General features: G+C 37.2%; 1 protein-coding gene across 1 annotated transcript; it reads right to left on the bottom strand.

Annotated features, from left to right (window-relative positions):
- Positions 1–2,089: 2,089 nt before the first annotated feature.
- On the bottom strand, positions 2,090–8,736 carry IFNG (interferon gamma). Its single transcript, XM_082252683.1, has 4 exons — positions 8,562–8,736; positions 5,785–5,856; positions 4,665–4,853; positions 2,090–2,385 (listed from the first exon to the last, which is right to left on the bottom strand). The coding sequence occupies exons 1-4, from the start codon at positions 8,682–8,684 to the stop codon at positions 2,236–2,238; spliced, it is 534 nt and encodes a 177-aa protein (XP_082108809.1). The 5' UTR covers positions 8,685–8,736; the 3' UTR covers positions 2,090–2,235.
- Positions 8,737–16,868: the final 8,132 nt, after the last annotated feature.

Below are 16,868 nucleotides of genomic sequence, written 5' to 3'. Positions count from 1 at the left end.
TGTCTGAATAATGAGTTGTTTCCTCCTTTTTCATATGTGACACAACGAGCTGGAGTGTGGAATACTAGCACAGCTTGATGTTCATGAGATGTGGTTTATCCATCCATACTGAGAGCTTGGATTTGCTATGAAAGTGTCATCCCATAGATGAGGCACTGCCTTGCATTGAAAAAGGTGCAAAAGGCTGTGTTAGACCTGCAAAGGTTGATTCATCTAGGAAGAGGCAAATCCTTTTTTGCATGCAGTGGAGCACGGCGTATTTAAATAGGATCGCAAATATATTCAGGAAGAATCACCTCTGAATGGTTGTTGCAAATCTGTACCTGATCACACTATCTTGTGAATGGGACTTTTTTTCATCTATTTCTTTAACCATGGACTCCCTTTTGGTTTAATTATTTCACTTTGTTTGTGAAAAACAACCTTTTATAATTGATGCTATTAATGATTTTTTTAGCACTGTTGTTTTGGATAAGCGCATTTACTTTCTATACATGGTATTTTTTTATTGTTATGTGCAATATATTTAAGTGCTGCTATCCCCATATTTGTTTGAATTAACAAATATGTATATATTTGTTTTGATGATTGACACCTTGATATTTCACGTATTATGTAAATACTAGTGCAAATATTACACTTTTCCCCTTAGGTGGTGTGACTTTGTGTTTTTTTTGTTTGAGTGCTGCCCCCCCGCTCTTTCAGGACATCTTTGTGAAAGTCAACTGGTCCTGAATACCACTTAATTAGTGATAAATGTATTGGCACCCTAAAAACCCCAGCTCCTCTGAGCATTTTCTCTTGCTTCTTAGTATGTGGACACACTTGCTTTGTAAAAGTTGAGTAATTGCAAAATTAGTGACAGACAAGTGGTCAGTCTGATAGAAAATATGTATTACTTTTGAGGCGCTGTTGTGAATATACAATCGTGTTTTCCTGTGGTGTTGTGTGTTGGTGTTATATTCTGTGCTCAAATGCAAAAAACATAAAAAGCGTCTTTTTACACAAAGTTTAAAAATTAAGATTGTCCATATTTTCTTGTATTCTTTTAATCACCACGTGTAATAGGTGCTTCGTAATCCTCTTATAAGATAAATAAGTGCTCTTAGATAGTGTTCCACCACCTTTATATGAGAGGGCAACTCAGCAGATATCTGAGGGCCATCAGGACCCAGATCGCTTTAGGTGTCCTTACTTATATCCCAGAAACTGCTTCTGGCCCTTACACATAAAGGAGATGGAGCATTATCTAAGAGCATTTATTTATCTTATAAGAAGATTATGGGGCACCTATTACACGTGGTGATTGGAAGAATACAAGAAAATATGGACACTCCTAATTTTTAAACTTTGTGTAAACAAAATGCTTTTTATGTTTTTTGCATTTGAGCACAGAATATAACACCAACACACAACACCACAGGAAAACACGATTGTATATTCACAACAGCGCCTCAAAAGTAATACATATAAATTGTTTGGTACATACCAAATCTGATGGCAGTCAGTTCCGGTGCAGTCAACACACTATCTGTTTCCCTGCAGTAAGGATTAACCCTTTCTGTTTGTTCTGGTGGCCATTGTTACCAGAACAGAAAGTAATGGGAAATCCAATTACATTTGACCCTGCCACAGGTAGTGAGGGGAAGTTTTCCTATTGGGGACACCTGTTTTGGTGTTGACTGTCTAATAATGGATATTGCCGAGGGTTTTGCTTATGTAGATAATATGGTGTAAAAGTCCCCACCACAGGCACCTGATAAGTTTGAAAAAATCTTTGGGATTTCATTAAGTGGTTCTATCTGCTGGTTCAACATTCAGAGTGGTTGACTGGAGACCCCATGCCACTGTTCAATGGATGACTGTAACTTGCCAGTAGTCCAAATTGCAGTTATGTATCCAAAACCTAATGTAGTTACAGTAAAAACAGATACTATATTTAAAATCTGTGAAAGTACTGCAGTGAGAGTTTTCAGTTCTGTCATTTAGCGGCCTAGCAAGGAAATGTATTTTTGAACTATCATTTCTAAGATGTAATGTACTGAAGCAAATAGCAGAGTCCTCAAACACTGAAAACACTGTAAACTTTTATTTAGTCCTTTAGCAGCAGATAATTTAAATATAAATACATTTGTTATTGATATAAATATATAATAGTAAAATAATGATAAATAATATAAATTAAGTTAGCTAGCATTGTTTAAATTAGTATTGACTGAAATAAACGAATTTTGTCTAACATCCTCTTTTCCTTCTTCTGCTTTCTCTTTTGCATTTTTGGGTGTTTTTTTCTTTTAAATGTTGAGATTCAAAAAGTTCAAAAGTGCATCGGAAAATTCGTAACAGGTCTTTGATGGCCGATCGCTGGACTTTAATATCTGACACCTATTAAAAGAATACAGAATGAAAACGTTATAAAATACAAGCATATACTATAATACAGTATTTATTGTTATTTGGTGTATTATTTTCTCCTTTCTATTTTCAAAATTATATAGATATTTTTAATAGGGATCCCTTCTGCAACACATTTTCACATATTATGTGTGGTGCTCCCCATATTACTTTAATAACTAATAAAGAAAAGACACAAAATCAGTCCAAGGTGTCACTGATTGATACCATCAAAGAATGTTAACTTTATTTAGGTATGACTATGATGACTTATAAAGTAATTCCATAATAAAAATGGCTATCTCAATAATTAATTATGAAAGGGATTTGAAATACCCTTACTATTTCTTGCCTGGGAATAAGCCTAACACAATAAACTATTAAAAATATTTAAGACAACCATAGAAATAAGTTAACCATAGCCACGTGTGGCAGGTTTCAGCCTATGGGTGTTAGATAATTTGACTTGGTTGCTATTGTTTTCCTCTAAGATAAGCTAATGACAGATATAGCTAGCTATGCTCGCTCCTCCTTTCTTAAAGACATAAACATGCATGCTCATGCAATCTAAATGTGCATGTTTTTGCACCAGTCTAAAATATGCAGCAACATAGGGTAAGCAGATTACTACTATTTATCCCCCTGATATTTAAACAAAGCCCCCTAACAGGGATCCTAAAAAAAAAAAAATTCTAAATTACAATAAAAAATAAAATAATACAAATAAAAACTACTGACACCATGCGCTGCCCTACTGACACCAATCTCTGCTCTACTCACACCGCCCACTGCTCTACAGTATATATACACATGCACACATACATATGTGTTTGAGCTTTGAGGTGCACATCCTAATGCAGTAGGCTGTGCACACCTATGTGCAGCAATGATCCAACTCACCACTGAAGATATAAACACAATTGAATAATCTAGTCAGCATAAGTGATATATATTGAATGTAGCCAAACAATAAGCCAAGACTTTGTTGTGAAACTATTTCATGGATATATATATATGTGTATAGTGTGACTTTTGTACTTGCTACTTTGAGGCTATTTTTGAAGCATTGGCCATATATATACATGCACCAGGGATAGCTGGCAGATTCAAAACTTTTATAATATTTTTCTTTACTAAAGAAAAGTCAATCATTTGAAAACCATGGGCCCCTTGTTCAGTCCTCTGAGTGCAGCATCAAACAAACCCCCTCCCCTCTTTGTATTCTATTCCTACTGAATATTACAATTGGTGAACCTTATACATACACCTGGGCATTTTTAATGATGTATCATACATTCACAGCTCCTAACTGTCCCTAATTTTGAGGGACTGTCCCTGATTTGGAATAAAGTCCCTCTGTCCCTCTTTCCTCCTCATTCGTCCCTAATTTTAGTCTATCTATATAGTTGTATATAAAATGCACTTTTTAGCTTTCAAAAAGTTCCCAATGCTAAACCTTTCATCCAATTTTTAAATTGCTGCATTTGTAAATTTCAAAATAATATAAAGGAATAGTAGTGGTAAAAAAAGCACTTGTGGTTTTAACTGATCTTTTTTTGTATAGTTCTCCTTTAAGGGGGCGTGACAGGGGGCATGTCCTATGGCTACATACTTTTGCAAATAGGTGTCCCTTGTTCCCATCTCCAAAAAATGGGAGTTATGTACAATGCCAGATAATCCTGACACATCATTTTCATTAATGTTTTTTTTTTTCTGAAATTTTAAACTGTACTGGAAAACATTGTTATTTATTGTGAGCTTCTCTGAAAAGACAAGTTAAATTCTGTAACTTTTTGAAAAGTTGTTACATGTATACACAGAATTTTAATAATGAGAAAACCTTGTTTTTGGTATATGCACTCAGCAATGTTGTAGTAATAAAAAACATGTTTAATCTCATAGAAAAATATGTTGTGAAACAAGATGAATATAGGTTTCCAGTACTGGCAAAGAGAGATGCTTGTGATCCCAGAACGATGGCACAGTGCTTGGGGCCCCTTCTAATTGTGGGAATAAGGCAACACACCTAACAAAGGAATTGCACTATTTTTAATACTATTTTTAATTCCAACAATTCCCCCAAGTTAATTTTGATAGAATTGCCCACATTTAACTTAATTTATAATTAGAAACATAACATTGCTTTTCACTTTGTTCATTTTGATTTGAATACTGCAACCAAAAAGCTGATTTTTTATCCCTTTTATCAGGCAGTCTCCCTGTGTGCGCTTCTGCCCTCTGATTATATTAAGAATATTTTATAATCATACCTGCATTTTTCTCAGCTCCATCAGTAATTCCAGTTTCTGCCTAGTTGGCTCCAGGTAGTCAACATTAGATTGATTCAACATCAGTGACAAGTTAGTGATGCTGTCTTTCACTTCTGTCCCTTTAAGAGAACTAAGCATCTCCGTATACATGGGAACGATCTGGCTAAGCAATAGTTTTTTTTCTCCTTCCTGTAAGGGTAAAGAGAATCTTTTGTAAGATGGAATCTTAGAAAAAAAAATGTTGAAAAGTTTCCAGATATTTATATCCATTTTCCACAATAGTAAAAATAAAATACCCAAATATATTTTGTAGAATTTATAAATAATGAATTCCACCTGAAAGCCGACATACCCATTATTTTGCAAAGTGAAGTAGGTAAAGGATATATATATATATATAGTATATACACACAGTTAGCAGTAGGGGGGGGGGTGTCACCCCCCCCCCCCTACTGCTAACTGTGGTAAATTAAAAGGATTCTATTGAATACATTCCAGTTCCTATTCTGTTTTCTTTTATGCAATACATAATAGTGACATTTTGTGACTTTTCAAAAATTAAAAAAAAAGCCAACAGTGTGATGCATTGTAACAACACATCACACCACTCCTCTACACAACGCCGTCCAGCCTGCATGCATTTTAGTATGTGATCAAGCTCTTTGTAAATGACGGTATGCACAGATAAACATTACAAAAAACTAGGCTTCTTGCTGTTACTTGTTACCACCGCTGGCATTACATGATATACGCTGATATAATCTGAAGCAGAAGGGATCAGAGCAGTAACTCCACTGCCATTACATTGGATAGAGGCTACATTGACATTAATTTAGTATAAAGCTAACGAGCCAGACAATGGCAGCTTCCATTTAAAGCCACTCAGAAAGTTACGAAATTCAAAAAGATATGTGAGTCACTTTAAAGGAATCAACTTACCATAAATTATTAATATTATTGAAACAGTCATATCATGATGATTAATGCAACATTTAGCTTAGTACATTTCTTTTAAATTCAAATATTAAAATGTCTCAGTAAACCTTCTTTTTCTATCATTAGTAGACATTTACCCAGCTATTATTAAAAAAAATGTATTATTAAATGTGTGTTAACATACCTCCTTAAAGGAGTCCAGTAGCTTTGCAAACATTTGATCTTTATCATCAGTATTGCTTTTGTCTTGGGAATTCTGCAATTAGAAAGAAGGCATTGTCAGCAAACAGGAATATAAAATGTGTGAATCAAAGATCAGCCAGTTTACAAGTTACATATTAGCTGATAGGAGTCTGATGGGTTAAGTTACTTTTTGGATTTTAATATTTTGGGGAACTCAAGCATTGAGTTCCTAGCCCTGTACTGCCTACTTGTAGATCAGTTGTCCCCACCTGTTTTTAGATGTTCCTACTCTACCTATGACATTCTACATCTATTAAAAAACAAAACCCCAAAAAAACAAAAGATTCAACAAAATGTTTGGGGATCCCTTGTACTGGCAATGGCAGGCATGCAGAGCCAGGACCACAAGAACACTACCAGCGGTCCAATGAAAGGTAAAATAAACATTATGTGGTCCCTACAGCTTCTTACATCAACTGAAAAAAAGTTTTCGTGGGTGGATCCTTTACTTTGTTTACTAACTATTAATTCGTTATTTATCACAGATGACCATTAGAATAGTGAAGTATTTCAGGAATCTATTGGAGACAATTTTCAATTGAACTAGTTATAAAATTATAAATAATATAATAAATTTGTACCATTTGTTCAGTCTGTAACAGACTGAAGAAATGGTACTAATTTAATGGTAAGGTTAGACAAGTTAGTTTACTCTGTGTCCTTTTTTTAAAATTTCTTATTGATTCTTTGGGATCTGCAAAGAGTGACGAGCTTAGCGGCAGATATTGCAAGCAGCATCTCAGCATAGCTTTAATTACTTCACTTGCGCTATTAAATAACTTGTGTCCAATTGTGTTTTGAAATGGATATATGTAAGATCAGATAGTCCTCTATCTGATCTTAGATTGCTCTAGAGGTTTTATACAGACTTATGACTGCTTACTAATTCCACCCTCTAACCTGCCAAATTGCAAAACATTCTGTTTGCGACTATGTGCACATCAAGACACTTTTCACACAAAAAAAAAACACTTTTTTCATGTCATTTTCAGTGATGGTAAAAAAGCAACTGCTTTAATTCTGTAGCTTCCATACAGGATGCAAAGAAACAAATGCTAGTAGAAAATATTCTTTTAAGTTGCCTTATGAAAGTGTCTACTTATGGTTATATATATTGTGTAGTGTAACTTTTGAGCTGCATAGTAAGTGTCATTTCCTCCTGCAGTAAGCAGCAACTTGTTAAATGTTTGACCACATACACAGTTTCCATCTAAGTTTCCAGATCAACAAATACATTTAATTTATTAAACATTACTTGCAGTTACCACTACAATAGTCATCTAATCTCTTTAGTGACATACAAATTATGTACAAAATCTTTGCAATCACAGCTAATAACTGTCATACAATGCATGAGACTTTCTATGTTCCTCCTCTGAAAGTGGTTATAGTTCTGGGGCAGATCTGATCCATGCAGCACCACATACAGGGGGAGATTTACTAAAAGTGGAGCACTCAGAATTTGGTGCAGCAGTTCATGATAGCCAATCAGCTTCTATGTTCAGCTTGTTCAATTAAACTTTGACAATAAGACCAGGAAGCCGATTGGTCTCTATGCAGAGCTGCACCAGATTTTGCCCTCTCCAGTTTTAGTGAATCCCCCCCACAGTGACCTCCTTGTCTCAGAACTGGCTTTTCAGCCAGTCTCCAAAGCTGGACAGGAGCTTCAGCTATGATAGTAACAACTGTCCTGATCACGATCTGACCCTCAAATCTATTAGCTATATATATATGAATAAATATATATATATATATATGAATAAATATATATATATATATATATATATATATTTATATATAAATAAATATATATATATATATATATATATATGAATAAATATATATATACATATATATATGAATATATGTATATATATATATATATATATATATATATATATATATATATATATATATATATGTTACAATTTTCTCAATTACCAATCATTCTATTCCATAAAGGTTATTATTTTCAACAATGAGAGCCACGGAAATCTTAATATACTAATCGTCTGGCTGAAAATAATAAGCAGTATGGTAGTTGACATAAAGCCCAGTCAAGAACCAATTTATAATAAGGAGAACTTATATATTGTAATTCACAACAATCAATAATCCTTAAGCTTTATACTGTTGTAAGTATAAAAGATTTAATGCCATGGCTGACAAGCTAAAGGGAACCGGTCACAAAGCAATAAACGTGAGCGAGAAGCCTCAAATTTCTTTCCCCTGGTTTGCCTACTTGTTCCAGAACCTTGGAGCTTAAGTTGTTAATGTTATTAAAAATGGCTAAAAATCTGTCACCAGAGGATTATGCAGTCCAGAGGTTAGACAATCACACCTTCTGTCAACAGCTTCTTACACCTACTCAAGTATTTTAGTTTACTTTTTGGATACTCTCAATAGTGTGCAACAAGTATATTCTCTAGCAAACCATAAGGAATCTTTGCAGCATATCACCCACAACTTACAACATTGCCAGGGATGTTTACATTGGCAGAATATGTTAGAAAAGCTACCATATTTATATTACAAGGTACTAACAAATATAAGTAATGTGAAAAAAATGAATTGTCAGTCTAAAAGGTGATGAAATTACTTGTCTGACAATAGCTGGAAAAGGAAATTAGACCATAAAGTATTTGACAGATGTTATAAATGCTAACAGTGTGTGTGCAAATATTATATAGTTACATAGACAATACAAGATATACTTACCAAGTATTTTCTCAGCTTTTCAATGTCATCAGCTGCCCTTTTGAGGTCTATGTTACGTCCAATGGCTTGTCCGATACAGTAAAGAAGAGTACTGCAGAGCAAAAGCATCCTAAAATGTCTCATTGTTTCTCAGGATATCAATCACAAGAGGTGAAATTAGTGTCCTTTTACCAGGTTCAGGTCAGTGAACCAGGATTGTGAAAAAATAATATCTTTCATATAGACTACAGCAGGTATTTATAGCCCACCTAACTTTTTGTACCACGTCACAATTAGTCATTTTTCACAGGCTTAAAAAAAAAAGGAGATGGTGTTAGATAGGCGGTGTGATACTTCTGTTTTTTTTCTGTTGTAGATTTGGTTTGTGGGGTTTTCTGCTTTGAAGTTTTAGTTTCCTCTAAGTGACATAGCAAGCAGGCCCACCTTACATGTAAAGGGCTTTGGGAAATCAAGAAATCCTTAGAAAGTATTGCTGCAGACCTAAGTAGTGGAAATATTTTAAATGGAAAATAAAAGAATAATGCGCATTTTAATAATGTGAGAGTCAGTTTATGAGCAAAAATGCATACACTAATCTATGTACTTGAACTTTGTCATTACTATACATTAAACATTTCTTTTTACTTTATGGTGTTACTAAAATCATATATTATATATTTTTTTGTCTTAGCATTTTAGAGTCTTTTTAAATTTACAAACAGAAAAAAATATTTATCTTTTGGAAAAAAAAAAAAGAAAAAATATTCATCAATTATTTGCATGTGAACAAATACTTTGGATCTCTCACTTAGCAAAACGCTATTTAATTTTATAACTGTGGTACAAGTTGTGTGACCATAAATAAAGAGATGAATGCAATAGATACATGACAATTTAAATCCTGTTAATGTGTGCCTAAATTGCTTTTTATGGCATTTATTTTTATGACAGATGCTGGACAAGGAATTTCAAATTGTATGATTGTGCAATGCCACCATTTACTAATCCTAGAACTATACACATGATTTTAAATATTGCAATTGATGCAAGATATTGCTTCTGCAATTATACATCAGGGGGCAATTTGTTCCATCTGTTTAGCAATTTGTTTATTTCTAGAAAATATGGTAGTGTTATTCAATAATCATAATAATAATAAAGGATAACTCTACTATTAGTAATTCCCACCACTTCCCCAGCACCCTCTTAAAGGCTTAAATGTGTTTTTAAAAAAATAAAAAACATGTTATACTTACCTGCCCTGTGCAGTGGTTTTGCACAGAGGTCCCCTGCCGGCGCTCTGGGCTCCTTCCCCTTGCCAAGTGCCCTCAAAGAAAGCTGCTTGCTATTGGGGGCACTTGTCACTTGCTCATTCCCGAGCCCCGCTCTATGTGTCTATAAGACACCCAGAACAGGACCTGGGCCGGTCCCCACTCATTTCCCACTAGCTGTGATTGACAGCAGTGGGAGCCATTGGCTCCCACTGTTGTTTATGAGCCAATGAGGAGGCAGAGAGTGGACAGCAGCAGCTCTCGTGCACATCACTGGATCAGCCTTAGGTGACTATAAGGGGGGGGCCTGCAGGGAGTGCTGTATACTGAAGGTTTTACAACTGGCCTTTACCACCCATTTACACTTGAGCATTTTTTCTTCTAGTTTCCCTACGCCTTACTACACCTGACCACGCAGAATCCCATTCCTTCTAATTGTCCCTGTTCACACTTGTACACTCAAATGCACTATTTCCAATGCACACGTTCCGGAAAATTGGCTGTGGGTGTTTTTGGAGCCATGCAGGACCCCTGTCAGATGCCTGAGGAGGGTGTCCTGTGTGGCTCCGAAATGTTGCCTCTGTAGTTATAATGTGAACACTAAATAAAGCTTTGGACTCGTTCTGAAGATCCTTGGTGTGTTTGTGACAAATTTTTCACTTGTACCCATTGCCCTATGCTTTACGCCCTACGCTCAGAGTTGTACATGAGCTTGTTTTGAGCATATTGAGGTTGGCCCCCTAGACCAGTGTTCGTCAACCTTTTTTCAGTTGAGGCACCCATTAAAATGATAAACAATCTCAAGGGACCCTTTAAAATTATTGACAGTTATGGGACACCCCATTCCAAAATATAAAAAACTATGCTAATAGTTTTTTACATAATGCAGCAACATCCACACACTTAGGACATCCAACATCAAAGGTGATTTCTTCTTCCAAAGCAAATACACTTTTAAACACTGGTACTGACTAGTAGTCCAGTTTTTTCTGCTCCCTCAATTTTTCTCCATCACTCAGCTAATGTGACCCCAGTGCTGAAGGATAGGAGCTGAGGAGGGTAAAACAAGGATTATGTGCAGGCAACCGTCATCCTCCTGTTTAACTGATGATGTCATTGGTTGTTAGGACAGTGGCGGCTAGAAGGTTGTAAAGGTGCACAATAAAAAACTGTGGCTTTGTGTAACTAAAGGCAGACTTGTTCCACTCACTGGCTTGTATACAATTTTTAGGCAATTTTTAGGCATTTTGCCAAGGCACCCATGAAGATACCTCAAGGCACCCCAGGGTGCCTGAGCACCCTGGTTAAAAAAAGCTGCCCTGGGCTTCAATAAAAGAGCCTCTAAACTAGTGTTTTTTCACATGCACACTTTTATGTCTGAAGAATTCCTCTAAAGAACTGCTCTCCTTCCTTTGCCCAGCCAAGGAGAAAACTCCTGAAGTTTAATCCATGCGCATAAATGCCTGTAAAACACCTTAATATGCTTAAAAAATAGTTCAAATCACAAGGAATATGCTCTGCTTTTGTGTGAATGCAGGCATAGCTTACTCACAGAGAGAGCTTTCTAAACACCACAAAGCCTCCTCTTCAAAAGTCTTGTGGTCAAGCTCTGTTTCTTCCTCGCATTCATGTCATGTTCTCCATTCATTCCTAATAAAAGGCCATCCACCATTGATAGACATCATAGGAAGGAATCGAGATCACAGCATGGGAAAGAAACAGGGTCTCACCAGTAGACTTTTGATGAAGAGGCTGTGTGGTGCCCAGGATGAATGCAAGTAAGAATAAGACTTGGAAGTGGTCCAAGGAGGAGGGTGGACAAATGGAGGATATCTGTTCTAAAAGTACAGTTATCCCTTAATTGTAAGGTGGCACTTTACTCTCCTACTTAGATTTTAATATGCATCATCCAAAATCTTTATTCTTCAGTCATTGGGCAGGCACAGATGATGTAACTCTCGTTCAACCATACTGAATTTACATTGTCCCAACATCTGGCTCCTTTCTCTCAGCATCTTACATATACTGAGATTGGGCCAGGAATGTGAACTGTACTATGCATGAGCTGCAGGCAGTGTACACTAAAGGAAATATATGTCAGAGAGTATGAAGAAAGAAATGTATAGTAAAAGACACATACAAGGGTTCTGCCACTGCAATAATAATTCTGCAATAATAATTTCATTAATGTCTCAACCAACAATCAAAAATCTGAATTAAATTAAATCCCATAAAACATAATGTTTGCATACTAGAGTCTTTAGATTTGCTTAGCAGCCCCATTCAACTGACAGACACACAAATGCGGAAATAAATGGTTTTCAGCTAAAACTGGCAAAACTGGCAAACCAAACATAGCAGCACAATGTAAATACAGAAATCCCTCACCGGTTCAGTTCATGGCCTGGTAAATGTGTTGGAACATTGGCAGAACATGCCTATGACTACAAGTATACCAGCATTACTTGTTAGTGGAGTGAAAGCAGACTGGAATATGAATGACTGACATATAAATCGTTTTTTCTGACACTATATAAAGTATCTCACAAAAGTGAGTATACCCCTCACATTTTTGCATATATTTTATTATCTTTTCATGTGCCAACACTGAAGAAATGACACTTTGCTACAATGTAAAGTAGTGAGTGTACAGCTTGTATAACAGTGTAAATTTGTTGTCCCCTCAAAATAACTCAACACACAGCCATTCATGTCTAAACCCCTGGCAACAAAGGTGAGTACACCCCTAAGTAGAAATGTCCAAATTGGGCCCAAAGTGTTAATATTTTGTGTGACCACCATTATTTTCCAGCACTGCCTTATCCCTCTTGGGCATGGAGTTACCAGAGCTTCACAGGTTGCCACTGTAGTCCTCTTCCACTCCTTCATGATGATATCACGGAGCTGGTGGATGTTAGAGACCTTGGGCTCCTCCACCTTCAATTTGAGGATGCCCCACAGATGCTCAATAGGGTTTAGGTCTGGAGACGTGCTTGGCCAGTTCATCACCTTTACCCTCAGCTTCTTTAGCAAGGCAGTGGTCATCTTGGAGATGTGTGTTGGGGTTGTCATCATGTTGGAATACTGCCCTACGACCCAGTCTCCAAAGGGAGGGGATCATGCTCTGCTTCAGTATGTCACAGTACATGTTGGCATTTATGGTTCCCTCAAAAAACGGTAGCTCTCCAGTGTCAGCAGCACTCATGCAGCCCCAAACCATGACACTCCCATCACCATGCTTGACTGTAGGCAAGACACACTTGTCTTTGTACTCCTCACCTTGTTGCCACCACACATGCTTGACACCATTTGAACCAAATGAGTGTATCTCGGTCTCATCAGACAACAGGACATGGTTCTAGTAATCCACGTCCTTAGTCTGCTTGTCTTCAGCAAACTGTTTGCGGGCTTTCTTGTGCATCATCTTTAGAAGAGGCTTCCTTCTGGGATGAAAGCCATACAGACCAATTTGATGCAGTGTGCAGCGTGTGGTCTGAGCACTGACAGACCTCTTTAACCTCTGCAGCAATGCTGGCAGCATTCATAAGTCTTTTTCCCAAAGACAACCTCTGGATATGACGCTGAGCATGTGCACTCAACTTCTTTGGTCAACCATGTCGAGGAACCTGTCCTAGTAAACCGTTGTATGGTCTTGGCCACCATGCTGCAGCTTAGTTCCAGGGTCTTGGCAATCTTCTTATAGCCTAGGCCATCTTTATGTAGAGCAACAATTCTTTTTTCCAGATCCTCAGAGAGTTATTTGCCATCAGGTGCCATGTTGAACTTTCAGTGACCAGTATGAGAGAGTGAGAGTGATAGCACCTAATTTAACACATTTCACACCTGAGACCTTGTAACACTAACGAGAAAAATGACACCGGGGAGGAAAAATGGCTAATTGGGCCCAATTTTTAAATTTTCCCTTAGGGGTGTACTCACTTTTGTTTGTAGTGATTTAAACATAAATGGCTGTGTGTTGGATTATTTTGAGGGGACAGCAAATTTACACTGTTATACAAGCTGTACACTCACTACTTTACATTGTAGCAAAGTGTCATTTCTTCAGTGTTGTCACAGGCAAAGATATAATAAAATGTTTACAAAAATGTGAGGGGTGTACTCCCCTTTGTAAGATACTATATATATATATATATATATATATATATATATATATATATATATATATATATATACAGTTTATTAGCCATACATTTCTGCTGTGTTTAGTAGCATTTTCCAAAATATATACAGAATATATCAAATGGCATTCAGTAGAAGTGTTTGGGAAATGTGCCCGGTTAGTGATACTTGGGAGCAGATGTGGAAACTACAAAAAAATGCATTCTTAAAATGGTTAAAACAGTAAATCTAAAAATAACTTACGTAGGTCAGTAAATTGTTACACAAAAAGATTTAAAGGAGGTGAATGGGAAATCCTAGGCAGAAACCATAGTTTCATACTTTGTATCTGTGGCTTTCCTGACCTTTCTGGCCTCAAATAGGGAAGCTCATAAAATACCTATGTTTAATTTTTTTTTGGTTGAACTAAATGGCCTTTTTTCCACCTAAATAACTATGTAACAATGTTTTGCTGGGGTTTTAATTAAAGTCAAACTCCGAAAACTGTGTTAATTCGCCCAGTCTCAAAAACCACCTGTGATGATACTGCAGCTTTTACTTTTGTAAAAAAAAAAAAAAAAAAAATTAAATGTAGTTTGTGGTAAACTGCCAAAGAATGGAGAGTGCAGTATATATCATGTAATTCTCTACTTATCCTATTTATGAATTGTTCCTGTCAACACACAATAACTGTATGCCCATACACAAAATCTCCAGTAAACTGTTTTTATAAAGGCAAAAATTTGATTATACTGTCACTGTGGACAAATGATTTATAAAGTACTTGTAATCTAGTTCTTAAAGACTCATGGGCTGTAACATTTAAAAATAATTTCGAAAAGTAGTTTTCAATGTCCTTAAAACTGCAACTTTTCTTAAAATAATATTGGGTGATGCTGTCATGAAAGTCCTTGCTCAGGCACTTTATATTGTAGGAAGACCACATTCTTTCCCCATCTCCCTATTGTGTTCTTGCATTATTACATTGCAACATAGGCTTCTATTGATAACTACAAGTGGCTATTTCAACACACCTTAAACAGGCATGGTCATCTATTGTCACCCAGGGTTTCCAACCCATCCATACACTTAAGCATCATCAATCAGTGATTTTTACAACTGTCTGTAATTGTCCAGTATGAACATTTTCTGTCTGTAAAAATCAGGGCCCTTTAGCATAGTACTGGCAAGCACCGCCGTCAAATTACGCTGGGAGTATTGGGCAGGCACCCGCCACATAAGGAACAGGCAACCCCTAAGCTCCACTGTGTCCAATCCCCTCACTACATCGTGAGTGCTTTATGCTGCCCTGTGCTCACACTGCCAGGCTGTGACTGGCACCTGCCTGCTGAGGAGGGAAGAGCTAGACCAGGCTCAGCTCACGTGAGCCTGGTCTAGCTCATGTGTGGATATGGGGCACACACTGGACACCTTAATGCATACATTGCTGGGGGGAGCACAGTGTTCCTGCACTGCTGTCACTGTACTCTGCACTGATTTACTATCCCCATTCTAATTCTAATGTCACCCTACAACAGGAGGAGGTAGCAGTCTGTCTGTGGAAGGGCCCCTGGATTGCAGGTGGCAGTCTCTCTATGGAGGGGTCCCTGGACTGAAGGTAGCAGTCTCTCTATGGAGGACCTCCATAGAGAGACTGCTACCTTCAATCCAAGGACCCCTTCATATAAATATTGCCACCTCCAGTCCAGGGCCCCTTCATAGAGAGGTTGCCACCTCCAGTCCAGGGGCCCCTCCATAGAGAGATTGCCACCTCCAGTCCAGGGGCACCTCCATAAAGAGATATTCACCTCCAGTCCAGGGGCCTCTTTATAGAGAGACTGCCACCTTCAGTCCATGGGCCCCTCCATAGAGGGACTGCCACCTTCAGTTCAGGGGCCCCTCCATAGAGAGACTGCCACCTTCAGATTAGAGGCCTCTCTATGGAGAGTCTGCCACCTCAATCCCTGGGATAGATATTACATCTTTCAGTCCAGGGGTCCCTCACATTAATTAAGCAGATAACGGTAGCTGTTCAAGGGGCAGTTCTGTTTAATCATCCTCTTTTAAACCTCTGCCACTGTTAGATGCAATTTGGTCAAGCCCGTTTCTCTCCTTGGCATGCAGAGCAGAACTTATTTTCAACTGTATTTCAAGTGTAATTAGAAAAAGTATGGGGTTTTTAAGCACACAATGGCCTTGTTTTAAATATTCACAGGTTTGTAATTTTGTAAATGTATTTGCTTTAAACTTTGGCAAACTATGCTGTCTCCAACCATTTCTAATTGTTACTGATCCCTCCATACTGTGAGGAAAGCCTATACTTTATAAAGGTCATCTCAGAGTTAGGTACTCCTAACCTATGCCAGGCTGTATTTAGTGTTTCCCTGTCCCTCTCCGTTACCATGTGACATCAGTGAGCCTTCAAAGAAGTCCAGCACAGGAAGTGAATTGCATGCAAAGTTGTTTGTGTTGTTTTAAGCTAAGCTATTTCAGTGATATGAAAGTTTACAGACTTCCACTACAGAATGTCAATGCGAGAGCATCACAAGGCTCATTCATACTTCTGCATTTTCAATTTCTTACAGTGAATTTTTGGTGTACGCATTATACAAGCAATACTATTAATTGTATCTAATCCCAGAAAGTATGATTTGTTATTTAAATGTATTATTCTAAAAAGCATAGATGGGAATTTTGGTGGTTTTCTTCCCAAAATGCCACTAGTGATTTCACCATATACCTTCTGGTGATGACAAACATGCGTGGTTGTACAACGAAAAGCCACCTCTTTGACTCTGTTACCTATAGGCACAGGTGAAATGTTGTTAATGGTAAATCAGGCCACAAGTATCGGGGCAGGAATATTTTCCAATAGACAGCAGCAATAAATAACATTTATTCCACTGAGTGATAGAAGCTCTCCCATATTAGACAACTG

This window comes from Pelophylax lessonae (assembly GCF_965119305.1).
Source record: "Pelophylax lessonae genome assembly, chromosome: 4".
NCBI classification, from domain to species: Eukaryota; Metazoa; Chordata; class Amphibia; order Anura; family Ranidae; genus Pelophylax; species Pelophylax lessonae.
The sequence above is the reverse complement of the archived record's forward strand: the minus strand, read 5'-3'. Positions and strand labels throughout refer to the sequence as shown.